We start from the raw sequence: 25,063 nt of genomic DNA on the forward strand, positions 1-25,063 counted from the left end.
GGTCCGGTTGCACCGAGTACAACGTTTGAAGCCGCTGGGTGTCTTCGATGACATGGAAGAAAAAACAGCTTCGGCGAAATCAAACACCATGATTGTGCCAAAAAAGCATAAAAAAGGGAAAAACCAGACTGCGCGGCCCAAAGGCCGGCTGCGTCGAAAAAGAAAGGAAACTTTAAAAGTGGACAAAAAGATTTTAAAAAACTACGGGAAAAGTACCTTTTTTTTTTTTTTAAGTCTTTTAAGATAAAAGAAAATGAAAGCGAAAATCAGTCACGAAGAGAAGTCTTCCTGGGCCTGATGAAGCGCAGCGAAAACACTGCCGCACCTAACCGTGGAGAAAAAAGAACTAAAGAGGCATGCTTGCACGGCGGGCAGGAAGTCTTACGCGCTACCCGCACTACAGAACTTTCCCAAAATACTTTGTTTTTTGTTTATTTTGCTTGCAAAATGTGTTTGCCAATTCCTGGGCCGCCGCAGACGACGACCCACATGTGAGAACAAGCAGCCTGCTTGTCCTCGAAGAAAAACATAAAAGAAATAAATTAGAGGTGCCAATCACATGTGTAATTGCTATTATTCTATAACTTAGGCACCAGTTTATAGAATCGCCCTTTATAGGCTTTAGTTAATTGGGTGCAACAGGCTTGACTAAAGTACAGCTTGTTAGGCTACATGAACGCGAGAAGGAAACTCTTTGATAGGGCTGGCATTATAGGAGTACAAACAGGGCAATTGCCATAGGGAGTTCCAAACTTTTCCAAGTGGAAGAAAGTGCAGCTGGTTTTGGAGCCCCCTCAGAAATTTCTGCCCTTGGTCTCAGAATGTTTAACACAGACCCCTCTTTAGCATGATGCAAGCATTAGCAGTAGACTTGAGACTAAGATCATATCCATATACCTTGGTTAGGAGTGAAGTTTATCAGTCATGGTAAACAAAATACTAAATCTCCACAAACCTTTCTACTACATTATTAATGCCAACCCAATCTATTCAATATCAAGGGAGTTTTTTGGACCTATGAAAGAAAATTACAATAGCTGCTGAAGGTGGTTTAAATATAGCTGGAAATTTGTCATCCTGGTTGATATTGAATAGATTGGTTTGGCAATTAATACAGTTTTTTGTAGTGGGTTTATTTTTTTTTGGTAGGTATCTTCACTTTACCTTAGTGCAATTTGCAAGTAAATGCACAAAAACTAATCAGTTTGGAGACATTGCCTGCAACTCCTCCTCCTCCAAGAATACAGCAGCAAAAAACCCAAAAAACAAACACCCACAAAGCAGTATTTCATGTGGTTCTTTTATTAGCAGAAGTTAAGAATAATACAGCAAGTAAAGATATCCCCACACTGAACATTCATACCATCCTTTTCACTCATCCCTTATCACCCATCCAAGATCCCAAAATGTGCTTTTGCTGCTTCCAACAGTAAGCAATTAAAAATACTGAACAAGGCCACAATTTACCAGGAAAAGAAGCGATGGATTGTAAACTGTTCTATGGGGACACGGACATACAAGAGCAAGCAAGCCTTGGACTGCTGAGAGTAAGGCATTCAGGCAAAAGCCTGGGAAGGATTCTCAGCATAAGCTACAGAACAAAGTGCACAGCTAGGCTGCTTCTTGTTAACACTCACATACACGCTCTAAATACATATAATCATTTCCCAACAGGATTATTAAATTCTCTGAGTTGATTTTTTTTTTGTTTGCTTATTGAACAGTTGTGTGCTGTAGTGCACCAGGGTATGACACTTTGCAGGAAGTGAGTGCATTATAAAATAGGAGACGACACACAATTCATGATACATTAATGGTTTCTGCTTCCAGATAACTTATCCCAAAAGTGCTTTACATAAGTCAGATTATATATGTACCATTGCTTCCTTCAGCCATGTTTGTCTTTAGAATGTACATTACAGACACCGAGTGCTATTGAAACCCAATGCAATATAGTACCATTGAGATTAATACTGATCTTTATGCACTATTCTGCAAAATTCCCAAGTCACAAAAATATATTATGAGGAAAACAAAGGTCTGTTTGAGCTCACTCCAAGGATATTCAACTCTATATTGTGATAATTTACCTCCTGTGCACACTTTGTTGCACATCTGTGAATTAGGCAGAATAGATTTCCAGAACACTAAATTTTTAATTTTCTTTGTGGAGAGTTAACCTGGACAGGTTTCATAGGGAAAGGGGAAGACTGGACATGGAATCATAGTGCAGGAGTGGCCAACCACATTCCAAGGGCCACAACTGAGTTTTCAAGATTTCCACAACAAATATGCAAGATATTGATTTACATATACTGCTTCCGTTGTGTGCCAATAAATCTCATGCAAATTCATTCGGGTTTGGTGTCTGTATGAAACAGGCTCTAGTAGTTCTGTGATTGTGCATTGCAACTTCAATCTTCATAGTTTGCTATAGACCGCACCTGGAATCTTAGAAGTGTAGAACTATACTGATTTGCTCATCTGACAGACTATTTATACAGTGCCGCAGCGATGGCAGGACAATGCATGGTCATGTGATTTATGGAACATAATTTGAAGATTTGATAAGCCACTCTGACATTGTGATGTGGCTTTTGGACTTGACCGGCTTTGTTAGGAGCGAGTCACAATTCCAAATAGTAGGGTGTGGGGGTTATATGTTTTTAATGAAGCTTTATGCTTAATGTGTATTTGAAGAAGGAAATAAGGGTATGGAATAAGCATAGACAGCACTATAATGATATTTTTGTGGTTATGAAATTTGAATATATTTTGTAATACATAATAAATGCTTGAAAATTATACATAGTTGTGAGAATACTGTAGATGCATATTCATTGGGGAAATCTTGAAAACCTAACTAGGTTGTGGCCTTCGAGGATCAGTTGCCCACACCCCTGACCCTGCAAGGGTGCATAAAAGTTCAGTCCCAGAGAGCAGCAAACTGGTCAGGTTTTCAGGAAATCTCTAATAAATATACATGAGATGGATTTGCATACAAAAGTATGCCTGCAGATCCATCTTATGCATATCTATTAGATAACTACTGAAAAACACACCTGTTGATGGCTCTCCAGGATTGAACTTATGCACCCCCAATATAGTGCTTATAAACTCAAATCAATACTTTTCAAAAATCCAAGACAAAAGCGGCGTGGCTTCCACTACTCATCTTGTCTTTGAATGTCTGCTTATACAGTACTTTCTGCATCTGCAGAGAGATATGAAGGATGACTACCTCTTCATGGCAAGAGGGGTGTTGAAAATTTGCATTCACAGTTCTGAAGAAACTGAACAGAGTGAGCAAAATGTCTCCCATTTCTATCGTATAAAAACACCCACTTGTTAATAAATATTCCCTGGCTCCCAAGAAAGCTTATTAGAATGAAGAAACTAACACCATAAATCTGTCCTCCAAATCTGGAAGTCAAAAATACTACCTGAATATATTAATTCTTTTACCACTATTACAATATTTGCACAGAACTGGAATTTTCTGCAGGTCATTTGTGCTGCTTCCATGCTTCACTGCTGTTAACAAAAGAGAAATAGCATATATTTGACTATATCATATCAATGACTATGACACATACCTGTAGGCTTAAAACCCATTCTTTCTACATAGAGGCAAAATATGGAATTTTTAACTTATGTTTAGTGAACACCCTTTCCAAGGTGTGCCTAGGTGGCATTAATACATAGGTATAAAGACCTGTAGTGCCATGGAGTTTGCCATTCTTGGACAATGAGCAGCTTCAATTTAAAGACAGGCCTGCCCATGAAACACAGTGAAGTGGACTACAGCAGCACCCTTTAAAAAAAAAAGATTCTCCCTGCTGAGCTGGGTATATTAAATCTACATATGGACCAGAGTGTGAACTGAATCAGATTTCAGGAGCTCCTAACTAGCTTCATTTTGTTTAAAGGAAACTCACTGAGCAACTTCTACACAGTAAAACCAATAGGAAAAATCAGTTTGGATGTCATCCCTGCCCCCTGCTTTCTCCCTCAGTAAAAAGAGCAGAAGTTCAGGAAGCCCAAAGTGGAGAAGAGAACCAGATAATCAGATTAAAAGGTGGTGGAACAATGCCACTTGAGTAAACCCTGAAGTTTTTAAGGCAAGCTTGCGTACCCTGACTGATCCCAGTGTCAGTACAATAAAACCCAGATTTGCTGATCTAGAGAGTCTTCACTGCCACCTCTCCTCAGCCAGCAGCTTCCTTCACACTATAATTCATACTGCCCTCTGATCCCAATTTGTTTTCTTCATGTTCCTAGTCAAAGGCTGATTTTATCTGCTAGTTCAGATAATCAAGTGCTATATCTGACTGAACAATCAAATGCATAGAATGAAAACAGAATGGGATGTAAGGAACAGACAGCATTCACATGCACAGACCCACATGCGGGTATTTTAAAATCACATCACATGCATTTTTCTCTTTCTCTACTGTGCAAATCAAGCATGTACCACAGTTCTCACTGGCAATCTGGAAAACTCAAAAAGAGCTTCACAAAAATAAGCCGGCAAGACTTAGTGCTCAAAGGATAAAACAAGTGACTAATGATGGCTATAACAGCATCATCCTTTCTTGTTCCCGGGGGGGGGGGGGGGCTTTTTTTTTTTTTTAGAGGATTTAACTTAATAGCCAGTCTAGCTCAAGCAGGAGCAGATACACCCCAGTACCAAATGGCATACAAGCAGATACACCTGCATAATGCCCATTTCATGCCACTGGGATTTCCAACCCTCCCTGCAATGACATGCTTTGTGCAAATTTGAAAGAACAGTGTATGGTACTCATACGGATCCATTAAGTACAAAATTTTCCCCTTACTACCTTTTTTTAAACACAATTTTCTTTTTTATAACAGAAATGTAGAAATCTTATTTACATTAACTTTTTTTCTCCCCAAATCATTACCTTAATCACATTCCTACAGGATATAAATTTTAACCTACTTAAAAAAATTAAAAAATAGCTCAAGGCATTTCTCTCTCCATGATCCCCACAAAGAGTCTTCGATAAATAAATATGGCGTTTAACAGAACACCCATTTAAGGATCCTTTGCTCCTTGCTTTCTTCGGAATAAATTACATTGTACACTTTTTTATTCCATCATCTGAGGTAATATTTTTGTTTCTCTCTTTTTTTTTTTTGTTTTTTGTTGAAGTCCACACAAAATCTTCGGTTTCCAGTTAGATGTGTAGGTTTCTTCCCGTTACCACATTACTAGTCGATACAATAGATTCAACTGCCAATCCTGACCACTTCATTTCACTCCCAGTTACTGAAGTCAAGTATTATAGTACATTCTGAGCACTGCATCCTCCTCCAACTGTGAAGCGGAACTCCTGAAGATTTGACACACCATGAAAATGGACAAAGGCTCCAGCCACCACCAAAATGTGGAAAAGCTGATGGGAGTGGAACTGTGGACAAAAGAAAACAAACAGTGTTAATATGCCATAAAGAAATTTAGCTATATTCTTTTTTTTTTTTTTTTTAATCTAAATACTGTTTGAGGCCCTTTTATACCTATGGGCTTCCTAGTATTTAGCACATGCTAATTTTGCTAGCATGCACTAAATTTTAGTAAAAGGTTCCTTTTGTCTTTATCCAAAAAAAAAAAAATTGCAATCTTGTAATAAGCAAAAACAATTGTGGATTTGCACACAATATACAATACAAAGAAAAGCCAGTGTTCATCAACCCTAAGGCACACAGAGAGAGGCTGTAGTTATATCTTAACACCCCCCTTTCTAAACTACACATTCACTAGTGACTACCAGGGCTGCTGAGAGTAAACAGCCAGGACTGGAGAGGGACAGGGCCGCCACAGCCGCTGCTCCCCTCCACTCAGGCAGCTGCCTCAGATCCTCCCCCCACAGCCCCCTCCACCTTCCTGTGTCTACTCCTTCCTCTGTCTGTCGGGACCCGGGTTATCACATTAAATGCAAGCAATCACCTAGGTCCCAACAAACAGGAGCAGGAGAGAGAGAGAGCAGAACCTTCTGCCTGCCTTCAGAATCTTAGCCCCCTTGGTGGTGGCCCTGGTGACTACTTACAGCTACATGTCATATGTTAGTTGCTAATCCCTGGATTCTACATACCATGCCTAGAGATCTGCGCTGATTTTGGCGCGGATTCTATAACAATGCACATAACTTAATAAGCTTAACAAGCTAATGAGTACCGATAACAGCACTTAGCAAGCAATCAAAAGTACTAATTGGCACACAAGTCACTAAGCGTATTCTGTAACAATGTCTGAAGAACTTCTAATGCGCATAGGCAAAAAGGGGCGTGATTATGGGCATTTCGTGGGTGTTCCAAAATATACGTACCTAGTTATAGAATATGGCCCAGTGCACCTAAATCTATGTGCTGGGATTTACACCATGTTTTCATTGGTGAAATGGTTGCGTGTAGATTTAGGCACTAAAATATTAAGTAAGTGTACTCTATAATTGGCAATCTAGGCACCGATTATAGAATACGCTTATTCGGCGCCGATTGTTTTAGGCGCCATATATAGAATTCCCCCCCTAAGAGGTGAATTCTATAAATGCTGCATAATAAAAAGATGCTTAAGAGGTATTCTATAAGCCACGCCTAACTTTCGGCATGGTTTATAGAATAACGCTTAAGAAGAGAGGTTGCACATCAATTTAGGCACTGCCATTTGAACCAACAGAAATGTGATGCAAATGCCCATGCCTAAATTTATACGCAGAGCACCAATATTCTGTAATTACATGCGTAACAAAACCACGCCCATGACCCTCCCATTTCCATGCCCCCCTTTTTTTTTTTTTTTTGAGTCAAGCGTAAATTTCAGGCGTGGATCCCGTGCCTAAATTTACATGCATAAGTCCCAATTAAATCTAATTAGTGCCAATTGCTTAAGCCAATTATTGGCACTAATTGGCTTTATTATATTAAATCGCACATGCAAATCAGGCACATGTCTAACTTTGCATACACAATTTTTGGCGACTTTTGTAGAACCAGAGGGTATCAGTGCTAACATGTTATATGTTTGTATTGGAAAGCTCTGCTTGTTCTCAATAAAAAAAAAGATTACTCAAAAAAAAAAAAAAAAAAAAAAAGAATGTATTTCCACTTTTTTGCAGGAATTCAGTCAAGTCGGGTACACCAAGAATAAGTCAAACAAGCAATAGACAATTACAGCAGTAAAAAATATTCAAATTACAATACAAAGTATGGAATAGTATGCTACAATGTCAACAATACGCAACAAAACATTTTAATAGATAGCCTTAAAAGCAAAGATGGAACATATAGATACCGTATTCACTGTGTTATCTGCAATGTTCCAGTGTGCTATTTTGAAGCGGCTATCTCCTGCTGTTTCAGCCATCAGTGACTGGGTGTGGGAGCAAGCTTCTCCCACTTAGCAGTCACTGTAGGTATTTGCTTTTCCACAGTGAGTGGCGCAGAACTGGTGCACCTTGAGGAATTTTTTTTTGTTGGGAGTTGTAAGTTTTCATGGAATGTTTCCCTCTGGGGATTTTAATTCTGCTTTGTATGTTGTGCTCTTATGTGCTGTTTTGCACAATATTTCCGCACACCAAGAATTAACTGCAGATTGTAACATAGTAGATGACGGCAGAAAAAGACCTGCACGGTCCATCCAGTCTGCCCAACAAGATAACTCATATCTGCTACCTTTTGTGTATACCCTACTTTGATTTGTACCTGTGCTCTTCAGGGCACAGACCATATAAGTCTGCCCAGCACTATCCCCGCCTCCCAACCACCGGCTCTGGCACAGACTGTATAAGTCTGCCCAGCACTATCCCCGCCTCCCAACCACCAGTCCCGCTTCCCACCACCGGCTCTGGCACAGACCGTATAAGTCTGCAGATTGTTACTTTTAGTTTATTGATTGTTTGTATCTTGGGGTATTTTTACCAAAGTTTAGTAGCCAATGATGTTTTCTTATAAGGAGCTATTCCTGTTGTATATATTGATTGTTAGATTACTTGGAACAATTTTTCCTGAATATGTTCTTGAACGGGCTATTCCTGTCCATATTTCAACGTTTAAGTTTTAGGAACCTGGGTTTAAGGTCTACTTTGGTTGACTGTTACCTGGATGCAGAGAAGTATTCAGAGTATTTACACACACTCGAAGTAGTGAAAGTCATTCTGGTTCAGTCTGAAATGTTGTTCCATGTAATTGGGTTGAGGTGTAGTAGTTATAAGCCTCCCACTTTTACTCCTATTCCTATTTATTATATTAATGCAAGGTCTGTTATAACTAAAACCCAGCTAATTAGGGATTTTTTTAAAGAGAAAAAACCAGGTTTTCTCATCATCACAGAGTCATGGATACTGCTGCTAGATGACCCCAGATTAAATGAACTCTGTCCAGTTGGCTATAAATTTCTCCATCTCCCTACAGTAGATAATCAAGGAGGTAGGTTGTTATACTGTACAAAAGCTTTTTTAAAATTAAGATTTTAGACTCTTGAAGTTCACCACTATTAGAAATTTTATCATGTGAAATTACTGATATTTTTACAGGTTTTTGTTTTACTGTTTTCTACTATCCTAGAAAGTGGATCTCAGCAAGAATTCTTCTATGACTCTTTGGTGAAGAATTCTATAGGTTACAACAACAGATTGCTAGCAGGTGATATTAACTTACACCTAGAAGATGAAACTAACCCGGTGGTCCTAGATTTCACTGATTTGTTGGATTCTATGGTTTTATTTGAACTAAGTTTAGTTGTTCACATGAAAAGGGGCATCTATTGTAGCTTTTTCTCACAGGATTTATTTCTGAAAATGTGTGTGATTGAGTTCCCTGGTCTGATAAGGTACAGAGAAGCCAACGAAAATGATAAAGGGGATAGGATGACTTCTCTATGAAAAAAGGCTAAAGCAGCTAGGGCTCTTCAGCTTGGAGAAGAGACGGCTGAGGGGAGGTATGATAGAGGTCTATAAAATGAGTGGAATGGAACGGGTAGACGTGAATCACTTGTTTACTCTTTCCAAAAATACAAGGACTAGAGGGCACACAATGAAGCTACAAAGTAGTAAATTTAAAACAAATCATAGAAAATATTTCTCCACTCAACATGTAATTAAATTCTGGAATTCACTGCCAGAGAATGTAGTAAAAGCAGTTAGCTTAGCGGGGTTTAAAAAAAAGGATAGCTTCATAAAAGAAAAGTCCATAAGCCATTATTAAAATGACTTGGGGGAAATACGCTGCTTATTTCTTGGATAAGCAGCATAAAATGTATTGTACTGTTTTGGGATCTTGCCAGGTACTTGTAAACCTGGATTGGCCACCGTTGGAAACAGGAAGCTGGGTTTGATGGACCTTCAGTCTGTCCCAGTATGGCAATACGTATGTACTGGCTTAATTCACAGTTTCAACTAGGCAAATTCTCCCCAACAAACAGCAATACTGCTTTAACCTCAATTTTAAAGAATCCAAAAGGTGATACCCAAGAACTGACTAACTATAGACCGATGGCATCCATTTCATTGTTGATGATTTTCAGTTGTTACACAGGTCCCAATCAGGATTCCATAGGGGTTTTAGTACAGAGAGTTGTTGTATCAGGGTCAGAGTTCTATAGTTGTACAATTTGACCTGCCCAGCGATTCTGACCTGGTTGACCACGGTATCTTGCTTTCCCTTTTGGATTCACTGGGGATCCAAGATTCTGTTTTGTCCTGGTTCTGGAGTTTTTTTTCTGAGAGCTCTTATAGGGGAAAAATGTTTGGTAATTTGTCTGAGCCATGGAATGCTGTTTGTGGGGTGCCACAGAGTTCCCTTCTTTTGCCCTCACTGTTTAATATTTTGATGCAACTACTGGTCAATTATTTAGGGTCACTTAAGTTGCAATTTTACATATATGCAGACAATATTGCAGATTTGCTACCTTTTACCCCAGGTAATATGAGTCATTGAGTTCAATTTGTCTAGTTGTTTGTCAGCAGAAGCAGCTTCGGCACACAAATTTAAACTAAATTTAAATAAAGAGAAAACCAAGTTTCTCTGGTTGGGCTCTTTAGCTTTTTAAAAATTTAATCCTACTTTCAAGATTGATACACCGAATGTAAAATTAGATTCGGTGTCTAGAATCTTAGGTGTGGAAGTAGATAGTCAACTCTCCCTTAGCGAGTTTTTTTTTTTGCTTTAGCAATATTTCATCTGCTAGTTCAATCCTTAATTTTCTCTCAATTAGATTAGTACAACTCCATTTAGAATGTTTGTTCAAAATCTCTGAAGACAAAATTACAAACAGTGCAGAATGCTGTGAAGAGTGATTTTTGTGGTGAATAAATACAAGCCAGTCTTTCCTTTCTTACTACAATTACACTGGTAGCCAGTAGAGACTAAACTACAGTTATATGCTTGACTTTCCCACTGTCCGCAAAATAAAAACATTACAACCTTCTTTGACATATCAAGCAGCTTCTAGTTGAGATTTTCTGCCTTCCTTTCTGACACATTATCACCCGTTTAGAAAGCTGTTATAGACCTATCTATATCGGAAGTATCTTTTAAATGTTTAATTGATTTTATTCGGTTTAGCTGAGACTGTGATTTTTTTGTTATATTGTAAATTTCTGAAGAATGCTTCATTTCTTGACTGTCAGCCAAACTGAGCTTGTTGATAGTGGTGGATTATAAGACTTCAATGTAACATAATGTAAAGTAACAGGAGTTAGAAAATAAGGGATTAATTTAAAGAAAGTTGCACATGAGGTCAGAACTGTGCTTGAAAATTATCTTAGCTAGGTAGGAGTGGATGTTCCTAAAGTTACAGCAAAATTTACAGCAGTACGCAGTTATAATACCGATAACTGTCCTAATAAATGCCTTCACTGTCTAGAAAGTTTCAATAAACTGCCTTGGGTTTCAAGACCCTTCTCTGCACCCCATTTGACCTCTTCCTGCACCCCCACTCTAGAAGTAACAAAAGTAAACCAATCTGATATTTTAGTATACCAAACTCAAAAAAAGGTATTTAAATGTGACATCAAAACTGTCAAAAGGAAGAAAGCCCAGTCTCTAAAATTTGTGTCTGGTTATGCAGCTCATAGGTCACTCTTTCCAAACCAACTATTTCCCCAAGCCTTTTCTAACCCTTCCTACCATTCTGTAGTAGATTGGTGGGGGGGGGGGGGGGGGGGGGAGTCTAGACCTTGCTAACACACTTCTGGTGGTTTGTAGTAATTTTCTGCTACTTGTTATACAACATGGTCACCACATGAAGGTACTCAGCAACACCTGAGGAGAAAAATTATTCTCTCTCCCTCAGAGATGTAAAGCAATCCACCAGCTGCTACTGCTGAATTTTATGCTGCACTCCCTTTGACCCCCTAATTGTCTGTGTGCAAAACCTAGTGACTCAAAGAAAAATATGGAAAAAATATATATATAATATTTATTTATTTGGATTTTGCTCACACCTTTTTCAGTAGTAGCTCAAGCTGAGTTACATTCAGGTGCACTGGATATTTCTCTGTCCCAGGAGGGCTCACAATCTAAGTTTGTACCCATTGCCAACTTTATTCCATCTTAAGCAAATCACTCACTTATTTAAAATCACAGAAAAAATATTGGGCCAGATTCTATATATGGCACCTCAAAAATCCACGCGAAATAATTTCCACCTAAGCGTATTCTGTAAGCGGCGCCTATATTTATGCGTGGTATATAGAACGCGCTTAGTTGATATCAAAGCGCTTAAAACTACATGCATCCATTTACACCAAGGGAAACATGGAATAAATGTCAGCACATAGATTTGGGCACACAGGGTCATATTCTGTTACAATGCACGTAAATTTTCGAACACCCACAAAACACCCATTTCCCCACCCATAACCACGCCTCTTTTTAGCTGCGCACATTAGAATTTAGGCGCAGTGCAGTACAGAATATGCTTAGCAAGCTGTGTGCGTAAATTCTAATTATTGCCAAATAGTGCTCATTATTGCTTGTTAAGACCTGCTTGAGTATGATTAGCTTAAGCCAATAAGTTGCACGTGTTATAGAATACACTTGGATTTCAGCGTGGAATACTAGGCGCAATATACACAAGCTGGGGATAGTGTGTCCATTCAAAACAAAATTATGCATTACTCGTTTGTAATCCTGTGAAATCTTCAAACTTTCTCAACTGAATATTCAATGGAAAATCCTTGCAGGCATAGGCGTCCCGTATAAGAGGCTTGGGGAGGCTAAGCCTCCCCAGCCAAATCGTGGACTTCCTTGGCTGCTGGCCAAGGTGGGGCGCAAGGGGATGACCGGTCTCTGCCTCCCCTTGCCCCCGCCGCTCTCACCCATCCGCGTTCTCCCTCGCTCCGACGCCGCGATTCACATAGAAGCCAGCCTTAATCTGCCTGCGTCGGAGCCTCTCCCTCAGACGCGTCCCGCCTCCTGTAATACAACTTCCTGTCTTACGCAGAGGTGGGACGCGTCTGAGGGAGAGGCTCTGACGCAGGCAGATTAAGGCTGGCTTCTATGTGAATCGCCGGTGTCGGAGCGAGGGAGAACGTGGATGGGTGAGATGGGACTGAAAAGACAGGACCCTGGGGGGGGGGGGGAGCGAAAGCTACAGATGGCTGGGGGGGCAGGGGAGAGAGGGCTGCTGGACATGGGAGGATGGAGGGGAGAGCAGGGTTGCTGGACATGGGTGGATGGAGGGGAGGGCACGGGGAGAGGAGGGTTGCTGGACATGGGTGGGTGGATGGAGGGGAGGGCAGGGGGAGAGGAGGGTTGCTGGACATGGGTGGGTGGATGGAGGGGAGGGGAGAGGAGGGTTGCTGGACATGGGTGGATGGAGGGGAGGGCAGGGGTTGCTGGACATGGGTGGGTGGGTGGATAGGTGGATGGAGGGGAGGGGAGGGCAGAGGAGAGAAGGGTTGCTGGACATGGGTAAGCGGATGGAGAGGAGGGTTGCATTACATGGATGGAGGAGAGGGAAGGGAGAGAGAAGAAATGCTGGACATGGATGGAGGGTGAGGAAGGAGATGAGATGAGGGAAAAGGAAGAGAGTAGAAAAACTGCACATGGATGAAGAAAATAGGCAGAAGCTGGATCCACTGGACAGTCAAGTCTGCGGAGGACCCAGCTTTTACTTACGGATGTAGGACAAGAATTGAAAAAGAAAGGCGGAAAGTAAACAAATAAATGGAAAGGAAGCCCTGGAAACGGAGTTAAGAGGACAGATAGCAGCAGAATCGGATACTGGGCCAGCATGATCAGAAAAACAAAGTCACCAGACAACAAAGGTAGAAAAGATCATTTTATTTTCATTATAGTGTTTGGAATATGTCCACTTTGAGAATCAGGTACTCAACATTAAATGTTTATATTTATTTACCTATGTATGGCATTTTATCCCACATTAAACATGAATTAGGATGTTTTGTGGCTCTACCTGAGAATTGTGATATTATGATCCCTTGTTTCATATTGCTGACGGTCTGCATTTTCCGTATGGGTGGTATATTGGTGTATTAGGTTCTGCCCAGTGTAATATTTATGGTACAAGTAATGTTCCGAGTGTGTTTTTGCACAAAGTTGTGCATAGTGTTTTGGAGTTGAGCGATTGTGGTTAGTACATGCTTTGAGCAACCACTTTATTCCTTGACATATGATACATATCTAATATCTAAATTTAATAAAAGGTATTGTACCTGTGCGATAGAGAAGAAAGGAATAAAGGACCTGGCCTCCAAGCGAGGCGAGCAGTTTTGTGACACTTGGTCTCCATTTTGGGACACTCTCACTCCAGTGGCAAGAAGCAAATATTGAACTGTTAAAGTAGGGCTGGGAGGGTAGTTTGTTGTTTGGGGGGGGGGGGGGGGGGGGGAGGGGGGAAGGGGGTTTAATAGCACCAATGTTTCAAAAAAGTTATGCAATCCAAGCACTGTACTTGTTTTGGTTTATTATGAGCATAATGTACACAGATATTGTTTGGTTTGCAATAAATAAGATTTATTTAAAAAAAAAATAAAAGGTATTGTGACTTTTATTTTTTTTCTGTGTGTTATCAGACAATTATGGATTTAAGCTCCACCCCTGGCCCCACCCCTAACCCCGCCCCCTTTAGCCTCCTCAAACAGTTGGGCCACCGACCGCCTATGCTTGCAGGTTCAAATAAAGTCACTCCAAACAGCTTGATATAGTGCAGTTTTGCCATTGGCATCTTCAGGAGCTGTAACTGATAGCAGGACCAGGCGAGACTCCAGCAAAGGTCTCCTGACTTTTAGTATTCTAAGAAAGTCGGGAGAAGATTTCTTTGGATTACAAATGAGTAACGCATAACTTGTTTGGAATTGACAATTTATTTGAGTGTTATATTTTTTGCACAAGTTTTATATCACATGGTTCTTCCTTCCTGGCAATAATGAGGGTTCTATTGAATAGACTACTTTTGAAAAAAAAATTTCTATGGGTTCGACATATTTTTGGTTGGACTTTGAATTTTAACGTGGTCTCTTTTTGCATTTTCCTACCATCTAATCCACATGATACGAATCTGGAGACTGAATCAACATTGGAAGCAGATAAGAATAAAATTTTTTATTTGCAAACTAAGAACTATACAATAAAAACTATACAACAACATTGATTAGACAACAATGTGCAATGATGATGGGTTCTAACCTCTTCTTTGCTTTGGAAGGATGGTGGTCTAAGCACATTACACATTATGGTCTAGATTCTATATATAACGCCTGAAAACTCAAGGGCAGAAAAAAATACACCTAGACATATTATCTAAAGTACGCCTATAGTTTATAGAATAGGTTTAAAGTTCCATGCGGTATATAGAAACGTCAAGCGCCTCTCCACGTGACCAAATTTAGTCACCGCCATTTATGCCATGTTTTAATTGGTGTAAATCCAAATGCCTAAATTGAGCACAGAGTGGGTGTATTCTATAACAACATGCATAGATTTTAAAAATGCCCATGGCCACGCCCCCTTTCAACTATGCAATTTAGAATTTTAGTGCACCATGTTACAGAATACGCTTAGCAAATTGTGCATATAAATCTTGATTAATGCGAATTGTTTGATTACATTCAATTGACAGCACCAATTGGCTAATCAATTAGGTTATGCGCATTGTTATAGAATACTCTGATTTCTGCATGGAAATTATGGTGAGATATATTGAATCCCAGGGTATATTTTGATATGATTTTAAGTAAGTGAGCGTTTTGCTTAAGAAGTCCTTTGAAACCCTGTATTGCCAATCAGGCAACCATCTGCAGCAAGGACGTAGAACTGCATGCATTTTTAATAGGAGTTAAAAAAAAATACTTGTTGCAGGGGAAGGAGATCTTCATGTTTCTTAGATATAATAAAACGAACTTTACTGACAAGAGATAACATGGTGTTTAAAACAACACGCACAAACTTTTTTTTTATTTTTTTAAAGGAAGTAGATTAAGTGGACTTCAGGTACCAGAGAGACTTACCCAGATGTCACATTTCCCAGGGAAAAACCTCTCAGGGATACGAGCAGCATACAGGGCAGCACCTGTAATATAGAGGCTGGCCATGAGTGCTAGCCAGCCAACCTGACCCATGGTGGCAGCCCTCAGGAATCCTTCAGCAATAACAAAGTGCAGAGTGGGAATGATGCCACTCAAGCCCAGGCCCACAAAAACTCCTAAAAAAGATAAATAAGACAATTCACAATGAGTAAAGAACAAGTCTAATAGGTAATCAAGCTTCCAGTATAACCACAACAGAGACCGCTGAAAAGTTTCCCTCTACCCAAATCAGTATGATGAAATGAAGACTATAAAACAAATATCAAACTGGTAAACTGTTTACCAGAAACATAATTAGAGGAGACATAAAACAGATTGAACAACATTATCAGATTTTATGTCCAACTACAGAATACATTACACCATTACTCAGTTAACAGAATGATGACATAACGGAGACAGGTGTGAATGGCTGCTCAATAATTAAAGAAAAAAAATCCTCCCCCAATTTATACATTTGTTTAGAAGAAAAACATGCTAGAGACTTGCTTTACAATTGTACACTGCTCTTGGACGAGGGATCTTCTACATAATTAATAAGACTCATAGTAACATAGTAGATGACGGCAGAAAAAGACCTGCACGGTCCATCTAGTCTGCCCACGATAAACTCATGTGTATACCTTACCTTGATTTGTACCTGTCTTTTTCAGGGCACAGACCGTATAAGTCTGTGCAGCAGTATTTCCCGCCTCCCATCACCGGCTCCGGCACAGACCCCGTATAAGTCTGCCCTCCCCCATCCTAGCCTCTCAACCACCAACCCCTCTTCTCCCCGCAAGGCATTCTTAGCATTACCTTAAGCTCTGTGATCCCAAACTCTCTGATCTCTCTCTGTATGGAAGAGATTCACTAAACTATATCTCTCCACAGAAAGGAATAACAGCACTGGCCACAGGTATATTTCAGGGTTTTTGGGGGAGGGGGTTCACTGTCCATCCGTGTTGAACCCAATTAGATTGCCTTGCTATATTTGAGACAAGGGATGGTAGGTGTATTACCTACACCAAATGATTTGTCGTAACACTGAAGTAAAAACATTGGTTTTCCATCAACAGCAAGACATGTGCAAGTGGGTGACGTCATGCAATGGCACCTGGATGGAAAAACTCCTAGAGCTCTGAGCTAAGTAACATTCTAAGCATGTGCGACCTTTTCCACACACTTGTTTAAGTCCCCTCAGTTAGCTCCACTGCTCAAGAAGGAATGTGAGTCAGAGTATGTACCTGATCAATCTTGTAGTCTATGGAAAGCACAGTGTGAGAAACAATGCTTTTTTCTGTCAACAAGCAAGAATATGTCAGGCACAAAAGAGGGCGGACTCCCAAGCTACCAGAACTGCTGTTGTTACAAGACAGGTTTGGCCAGTACAGCTCAACTGAATGTATGACCTCTGATCATGGACTATTCCAACAACAGTTTATTTCTTAGGAAGCTGCTCCTCAGAAGTAATCCGAGAGGGAGAAGTAGAGGCAGTTTGAGCTGACCAATAAAAATACCTGATATAAGAACAAAGTCAGGCGAAAACAGCAGGGCAGAGGCTTCTACCCTCACAAAACCAACATCCCAGACACAGCAGCGGGCGAGGAACCTGTTGACAAAATGGACACCGAAGCATCACGGAGCCGTTGCCGCCGAGCCCACTAAAACCACCACCGAAGTGGAGCCCATCTGAACTCCCAGAGATGGAGTACTAATAGCAAAATTAGGTAACAGCAGTATGTCCACCAGTAGCCGAATACTTACCCCCACCGCATGCACAAGACTTAATGGGTTGAGAAAGGTATACTCAGTTTTTACTTCATATCTTCCCTTACTGGTGCTTGGAGATCACAAGACTGGATGTATCTGTCAGTTAAGGTCCCCAGAAGTCAGCTTTGGCTTTTGTCTAGTTCTGGGTTCCTTTCTTTGAACCTGGTTCCACTTCTTAGGGGCAGTGGGTTTTGTAGCACAATAATACAATACACATGTGTGGCTTGGAAAAAGGTATTTTATATAGAAACAGGCTTGCAGCAGGGCAGGAAGGTATAGAACTGCTTCTGTCTCAGGGTCTGCCTGTCACTCTTGATTCTGTGTATGGCTGTCCTTGAATGAGTGTGTCTTTGTCGGAGATGAGGGGAATGTGTGTGTGTGTAGGGGTGTGGGTCTGAATGTATGCTTGTGTGTTTGTCTCTTTGTCCCACTCTGGGTTTAATTATCTGAATTCTTTTTACCAGCATCAGCCTATGATATAATTTGGTTTATTTGATCCCATGTCTCCTGATTACCAAGGACATGTGAATTCCTGTGAAGGCACAGCTTATGGAGACAGTGGTTTATTTCTATTGTCCTCCTGAGCATCAATTCTAGTCTCTTTTATTGCTCAGAAGCACAAGTGTAAAAACAACCAGAGGCAGGAGACATCTTGTCTACTTACGCTGATTTCCCCAGGAAGGGAGGGGGAGAGGACTGTCAGAGCAGCTTGCATTCTCTCCCAGAGGCCTTTGGCTGACACTCTGAATAGGCCCTGAAGCCTCAGTTAGACTAACTTTCAGGTTAGAGCCTTGAATAGCACAAGGCAATGCTGAGAAGAACCAACTTGCTAGTGTGCATATGCTGTCCAACAAAGCAGATTTCAAGAGCAACTGTAACTGCTGTGACTGACTTGGAGAGGTTGGACCTTACTAGCAAGAGGAATTTCAAATTTTTTATATTGGAATTTTATATAGAATGCTAGCCAATTTGCTAAAATTTGTTTGGCTACAGGAATGCCAGTTCTGTTGTGGTCAAAGGAGACATACCGTATGTACTGTAGATTTTCTAAGTTGAAGCAAAGCCCTTTTACAGTGTGTCGTCCTCATAAGGATTTTTATGAGATTTAGGACAAAAACATTATAGAAACCATTTCCTCACTGACATGGAAAAGTGCAACCATGCTGGTAAGAACTTAGGATAAGTATGTAGAACTAGTCTGCTGTGATGAAACCGAGTACAGGATTTCATGGGACTAAGGCTTGAAGCTAGCAGTTACTTTGGCTATAACAGTAAACTATCAAAGAAAGTGCATTCCAGTTAATATGCATGAATGAAGCAGACTACTGGCTCCTGAGAGAAGGATAACACTGAGGTCTACTGTACAGGAAGCATCTGAATTATCAGCATGAGCCCCTTCACGCATCAAGAAACAACTGGACCGTGTCAAGCTGGAAATCCATCTGTGGGGACATGATAGGCTGAGATGTATTCCAATGGAGAATATCTGAAGTCTTAGTGATGGTAGTATGATTTGGAGGACACCGAATGGGGTTGTAAACAATTGTGAAACTTTCATTCAAAGACAAAATAATTGTTTTAGTGACAGATTTGTTTTAGTCAAGAATCGTTTATTGCATGTGTGTATGTTTTCTTTTAAAATTATATCATGTATGCTATGGTGTGATCCACCAAGAGTTGTTGAATTGTGCGGAATAGAAATATTTTAAATAAACAAATTGGAAGTCCTAGGACGGAAACTAAATGCTGCTAAGTTTGTATAACAGCAGAATTACGAGTCTCAATAAGAAGGAAACAGTACTGGTAAGGCCAGTAAGAAGAACAAGCATAGGACAGAAGGAAGGACCCGTTTATGACCAACACTTCATTTGCCAAGCAATCCTGGAATGGGCACACCAAAACAGGAGAGATGACGTTCTACATTTTAGAATCAGTTGGAAAAACTATTTGAGAAATCAGCAATGATACAGCTTCATATGTTTCAACATAGTGTGACATATATAGTGCTACCTTCAACATTTTTTGATTGATAGGTGAACTTGTATGGGTATGTGTGATAGCCATAGAGTGATCATTGTATGATGTGACGATGAGATATTGGGAATTTTAACATTTTTGGTAAGATTATGAAAAAACAAATGCAGTGAAATGCGGTATCCTCTACAACAAGAGACATCTTTCTCTGTAACTCCCATGAAGGCACTCTGCATTGTTCCTCATTTTACTCTTGCACACTCCAGAGTCCAAGCATTTACGATTTTTCTATGAGGTATTAGCAGCAAGGTATAAGACATCATAACTAAGAATTCCGCACATCCAACAGAAGACTCCTGAGGAAGGCCTTTTTTGGCCGAAATACAACTCGTGTCAAGTCTCGGATGTTGCAATAAAGCTACAATATATTGGACATCATCTGCTGTTCCATCGTTTGTCACCCTCGCTGTGTTTGACTTGTTTGTGTGACTGCAAGGGTTGCTATTCTTCTGTTTCTTTGCCATATATGTAGTCAAGCATGTCGAATCAATGCTCTAGCATTAGTAGGGCACTCCATGCAGAGCTGGAGCCATTTGCTTCAGTCTCAAATTTGCCTCTGCCAGGTCTTTCTTGAAGCAGTTTTTACAACTTTTCTGCCCAGTGGTTGATGCTGCTGGAGTAACAGTCTTGGTAGCAGCAATGCCTCCATTCTGTAGACATGGTCAAACCAGCAGATGCACAATTGTCCTTTCTTCCACTGTAAATTGATTGTTGCAAAATTTCTCAAACTGTTTCATTGTACCTGTGATTAGTGAGGTGCCAAGAATCATGTGCAAACATTTCATCTGGAACACTTCCAGCTTGTGCAAGTCCTCAGCTAGCAATGTCCATGTTTCTGATGTACAGGGAAGGATTGGCACGACTACAGTAATAAAAACTCTCAACTTAGTCTTCAGCGTAACATGGTACGTCTCACTATTAAAGGACACTTGGATGCTATCAATTCTAGCTGCAATATCGGCAGTTGCAGCAACTTTCAAGCTGAGATCACAGATCCTAGATATTTAAATTCCTTCACACGGCCTACTGGATGGCCACAGACTAGCAGGTCCACTTTTGAATTTAATGTCATGCACTTGGTTTTCTGTACCTGCATATAATAAATGTAACCCACTTTGATTATACCACAAAAAGGCAGTATAAAATCCCTCTCCCCCTTTTACGCCTTCTTTATATTGATCTGTAAACCAATTTTCGTGCTCTTTCCACGATTATATCTAGCAGCTCTTGGGACAGGCATATTCTGTATCGGTAAATGTCAGGCCATCACCTTTCAACTTTTTTTTTTCAAATTTTCTTTTGTTAATTCTCTTGCTTTTGTTGTCAGCGTAGGGTTTTGCAATTGTAGCAGGTTATGGTGTATACCCAAGTAACTATGCTACTGTACACAAGAAGTTCCAACAACTGGATATCTTAACTGCAAAATTCCTACAACTTCTCAACCATACCAAAATGCACAAATATACTATTCTAGAAGAAGTGTAGAGAACCCTGTAGCATCTACTGTGCACACATACCATATCCAAATATGGAAAGAGATGTATTAATTGAGAGAGAATAATAAGTATTCCAGTACTAAGTTACAGAAGTCACTGTATGTTCAAGATGTGACATTCACATATCACGATTACACAAATGGAAAAAGGTGCTTAACAGATATCAGATGCAATGTGTATGGAATAATGCCACAGAGCAGAGTATGTTCTAAAGGTTGAAACATTTTCTAAATCATACAATCACTCAAAAAGTGTTGAAACACAAAATTGTCTTGCCTCCTTGGATAACAGTGGATAATCTTTACAAACATGGCCATTTTATTTCCTTGACTCATTACTATATTGCTCATTTACAAGGCAGTCCTGTTGCACTCATCAGTAAGGCTCTTTATGATGGTGGTATTTATTGAGCCTAATACTTGAGCGACAAGATAAACAGTGTTGAAAGTCTTGCAGAAGGGCACACAGGTCCAAGACTGAACCCACCTATACAGCAGGGGCGTATCTGAACTGCGGCGGTAGGGGGGGCCAGGGCCAGAGTGAGGGGGCACATTATAGCCCCCCCCCCGCCGCCGCCGCCGCCGCCGCCATTGCCGATCCCCCTCCCCCCAGCCGCTACCATTGCCAACCCTCCCCCTCCGTTGCTCGCTTACCTTCGCTGGCGGGGGACCCCAACCCCCGCCAGCCGAGGTCCGCGTCCTCCTGCCGCTGCCGGCTGCCTTTGGTGCTTTCATTTGTCCATTGAAGCTGGCGCCAACTAAAGTTTCTTTTGACTCTGACGTCGCTGCACGTTGTACGTGCAGGACGTCAGACTCAGAAACATTTTCTGAGTCTGACGTCCTGCACGTACAACGTGCAGCGACGTCAGACTCAAAACAAACTTTCATCGGCGCCAGCTTCAATGGACAAATGAAAGCACCAAAGGCAGCCGGCAGCGGCAGGAGGACGCGGACCTCGGCTGGCGGGGGTTGGGGTCCCCCGCCAGCGAAGGTAGGAGAGCAACGGAGGGGGAGGGTTGGCAGCGGTAGGGGGGGTCCAGGGCGAAATCTGCGGGGGCCCAGGCCCCTGAGGCCCCACGCAGATACGCCCCTGCTATACAGTTCACGATTCCACATTCCAAAACTCATTTTTGGTAGGGAAACGATTTATGTCATAGGAATTAGCCTTAATATGGTGTTTCAAACTATTATGAGTTACTCAAAACAAAGTTTGATTCAACTGTGACTAGTGAATTGCTGTGCTAATCAAGGTGACTCTGGCCCATTGTATCTAGGAATCCAAATGTCAGTAGGGTTTTTACCATTCTATGCTTTGGTGGGGATTTGTGATGGGCACTTTAAAAAGGAAAACTCCCTAAATCTTAAAAAAAAAAAAATTATACACATTTACAAAACACAGCAAATAAAGGATCTGTGGTTCCCATCCCTGGTCTTCAAAAGCCATAAATAAATCTAGATAGTCCGATGTATCTGTGTACATCTGCTCTACAATCCTGATTAAGTGGCACAGTATGGTTGCTCTGAAAATTTGAGCAGTTTGTGGCTCTAAAACCCTTAACGTAAGCTATGAAATTTGTGCTATTAACATTAAGAGCTAGCCTCTGCTGTTCACTGTTTCATTCATTTGCTGAGCAGGGATTTTGTCTTATGCGTTTGTGTACAGTGTGGCATATGTCTAGTAGTGTCATAGAAATGAGCATAAGTAGTAGTTGCCTTTATTACTGCCTCAAAATCAGTATTTTGTATCCTCCAAATTTCTAGGACCTTGTCAAGCCACTCTGAATGCAAAAAGGATGGAATTAAAACAAACCATGTTGGTGCTTAGATGGAAGGTTCACTAGTAAGGAAGTAAGGCCAATACAGGTTCGACTTCTACAGTCTGTGTCCCAAATATGGCAAAACTGGGTAGACTTGAGGTGTCTGTCCCAATTACAGATAGACAAATTTGGACGGGCAGGAGAGAGCTTTGACAGCAACTCCAGCAATTGGGAAATAGGAATACTGCCGGCCAGGTTTTTATGATCTGTTACCAGAGAACAGAACCCACAGATAAAAACTGTTATACCCCATCGCTCTCTTGCTATTATTCGATCACCCTAGTAATCCCCCAACATCATATCCTATAGTTTCTACGCCCCAAAGATGATTGACCTGACTCTGTCTTCCTTAACTATTCACAATGTAACCCATAATCGTAATGTAACAAACTGTATTTCCATCATTTACAATGTATTGTAAGCCACACTGAGCCCACAAATAGGTGGGAAAATGTGGGATACAAATGCAATTAAATAAATAAATAAAATAAATAGGGACAAATTAAGAACAAGTGTATGTTTTCTGTGTTGCATTCATATCACATGCTATAAGTGTATCTGAGGGGAAAGGGAGAAACCTTAACATTGATGGGAGAACAAAATGTCAGTATGCAACTTCACTCAAAATAAAAAGGATTCCACTATTTTCCTCCATTAGGTGGATTCTGGTGGCACAGGATGTTTATAGAGAACTCTATTATTACTACTATTTGGTTTTGATTTAATATTTCACTTTGGGTTTATGCACTTAATCAAAAATTAAGAGTTCTGTTTGGAGAATATTTCATGATGTATAGAGCTTTCAAGTGAGCCGCTTCTGGTGGCCTGACTCACTGAAGTACTGCTTGACTATAGGTACAGCCTATACTGAACTCTCCTTTGAACTCTTATAAAACTATTAAATATTACATTTTTTATTGTAGATTTCTCTGTAAACACCCAATATATTCACATTTCTGGAACTGACTTTTTCATGATATAATATTTTTGCCCCTCCCTTGGGATTCTTGTTAGCTGTTATTAATCATATGGACAATGAATAAGACTATGCTGCAACCAAAATTATGAAGTCACTCTTCCATGATTATGTGAATGCCTACTTGCGGTGCCATTATTTGATCATGGAAAGTAACCTGCACAGAATAGAAGGTGTGGCTCTGGCCGCCATATTGGGTGGACTAGAAGGACCATGTGGGTTTTTATCTGCCATCATACACTATGTTATTATGAAGCTTCTTTGGTCGCTCATTGCACCTTTATCACACACTAAAACTTTATACCCTATCCAATGCTGGCCATTCATCTGTTCTTCACAAACCTCTCAAGGATTTCCCGTTTTCATTCTCCAAACATGCAGCCACCCAAAGTTAGTGGTTTCTATACCTCTGCCCTGAAGCTTCCAAACCAACTCTCCCACTTTAACACCCAGAGCCATTGACGTTTTTCAGCTCTTAATGGCAGACTTGATGATTCATTTGACTTTATAATTGAATGATTCCTCCTGTGTCAATTCATTTTTCTCTGGATAAATAACTTGACAAAGGTGATTTGTTGTTTTTACAAACTTGTTTTCTGAAGAATGTTGGGAGGGCTATGGCTCTCCTCAACTGTATCATTTGTTCTGCCTTTGTTATTCACCAATAAAAAATTTTGACTGAAAAATTAATTTTGTCTGTTTGACTAATGGAATTATTCAATTATTAACCACTGAAACACTATTTCTAGACATATCATCGAACCATGATTTTAGTAGATATGGAACAAAATTCTTGCTGAAAATGTTTAGCTACGGTAGCATAATGTTTGATGTTTCAGGAGGTTACTAATACAAGAGGCCAGGCACCAGAGAGCACACATCAAAAGTCGCTTTGCTTACACATTAACAACGGAGATTGAAAAAGAATTCCATTTTCTAGGTCTCCATTATAAGAACCTTCTTCTGTCTGTCTCCACTAGTGGGAATAAAGATGAAACTGCTTAGCTGGAATTGATGGGAAAGGCTTGTTTGCCCATTGGACATTTCACAAGGATGCTAATGAAAAACAAGCAGACTCAATATTTCCATGAACCATAACTATAAGATACACTATTGAAGTAGTAGGTGTCCAGTGATCTGTTTATATTATAAACATGACTTGACAGGATACTATTGAAGAGTTAAATGTGCCCCCTTTCTAGGGGTGGAGGAAAGCAGAGAATGCAAGGCTACAGCAGGAAAGGTTCCCACTGGATGTTGTTAAAGGAGTGGAGGAATAGCCTGAGTGCCCTGAGAACTAGGGGAAACAGGTTCAGTTCCCACTGCAGCTTCTTGTGACCCTAACCATTTTGATTGTACCATAGACAGGTGGTACATCAACTCTCTTCGCCCCCCCCCCCCCTTTTTCATTATA

At 40.5% G+C, this 25,063-nt stretch overlaps 1 protein-coding gene across 3 annotated transcripts in view; it reads right to left on the reverse strand.

The window, feature by feature from the left end:
• Window positions 1–1,282: 1,282 nt before the first annotated feature.
• The window catches only part of ADIPOR2 (adiponectin receptor 2), a 165,660-nt gene continuing 141,879 nt past the window's right edge, over window positions 1,283–25,063 (reverse strand). For all 3 annotated transcript variants that reach the window (XM_030214080.1, XM_030214082.1, XM_030214081.1), the window contains exons 7-8: window positions 15,498–15,691; window positions 1,283–5,438 (exon numbers count right to left, since the gene is read on the reverse strand). In XM_030214080.1, the coding sequence (XP_030069940.1) occupies window positions 5,310–5,438; window positions 15,498–15,691 (323 nt within the window). In that variant the 3' untranslated portion in view covers window positions 1,283–5,309. The remainder of the gene's footprint in view (window positions 5,439–15,497; window positions 15,692–25,063) is intronic.

This window comes from Microcaecilia unicolor, chromosome 9, assembly GCF_901765095.1.
Source record: "Microcaecilia unicolor chromosome 9, aMicUni1.1, whole genome shotgun sequence".
NCBI classification, from domain to species: domain Eukaryota; kingdom Metazoa; phylum Chordata; class Amphibia; order Gymnophiona; family Siphonopidae; genus Microcaecilia; species Microcaecilia unicolor.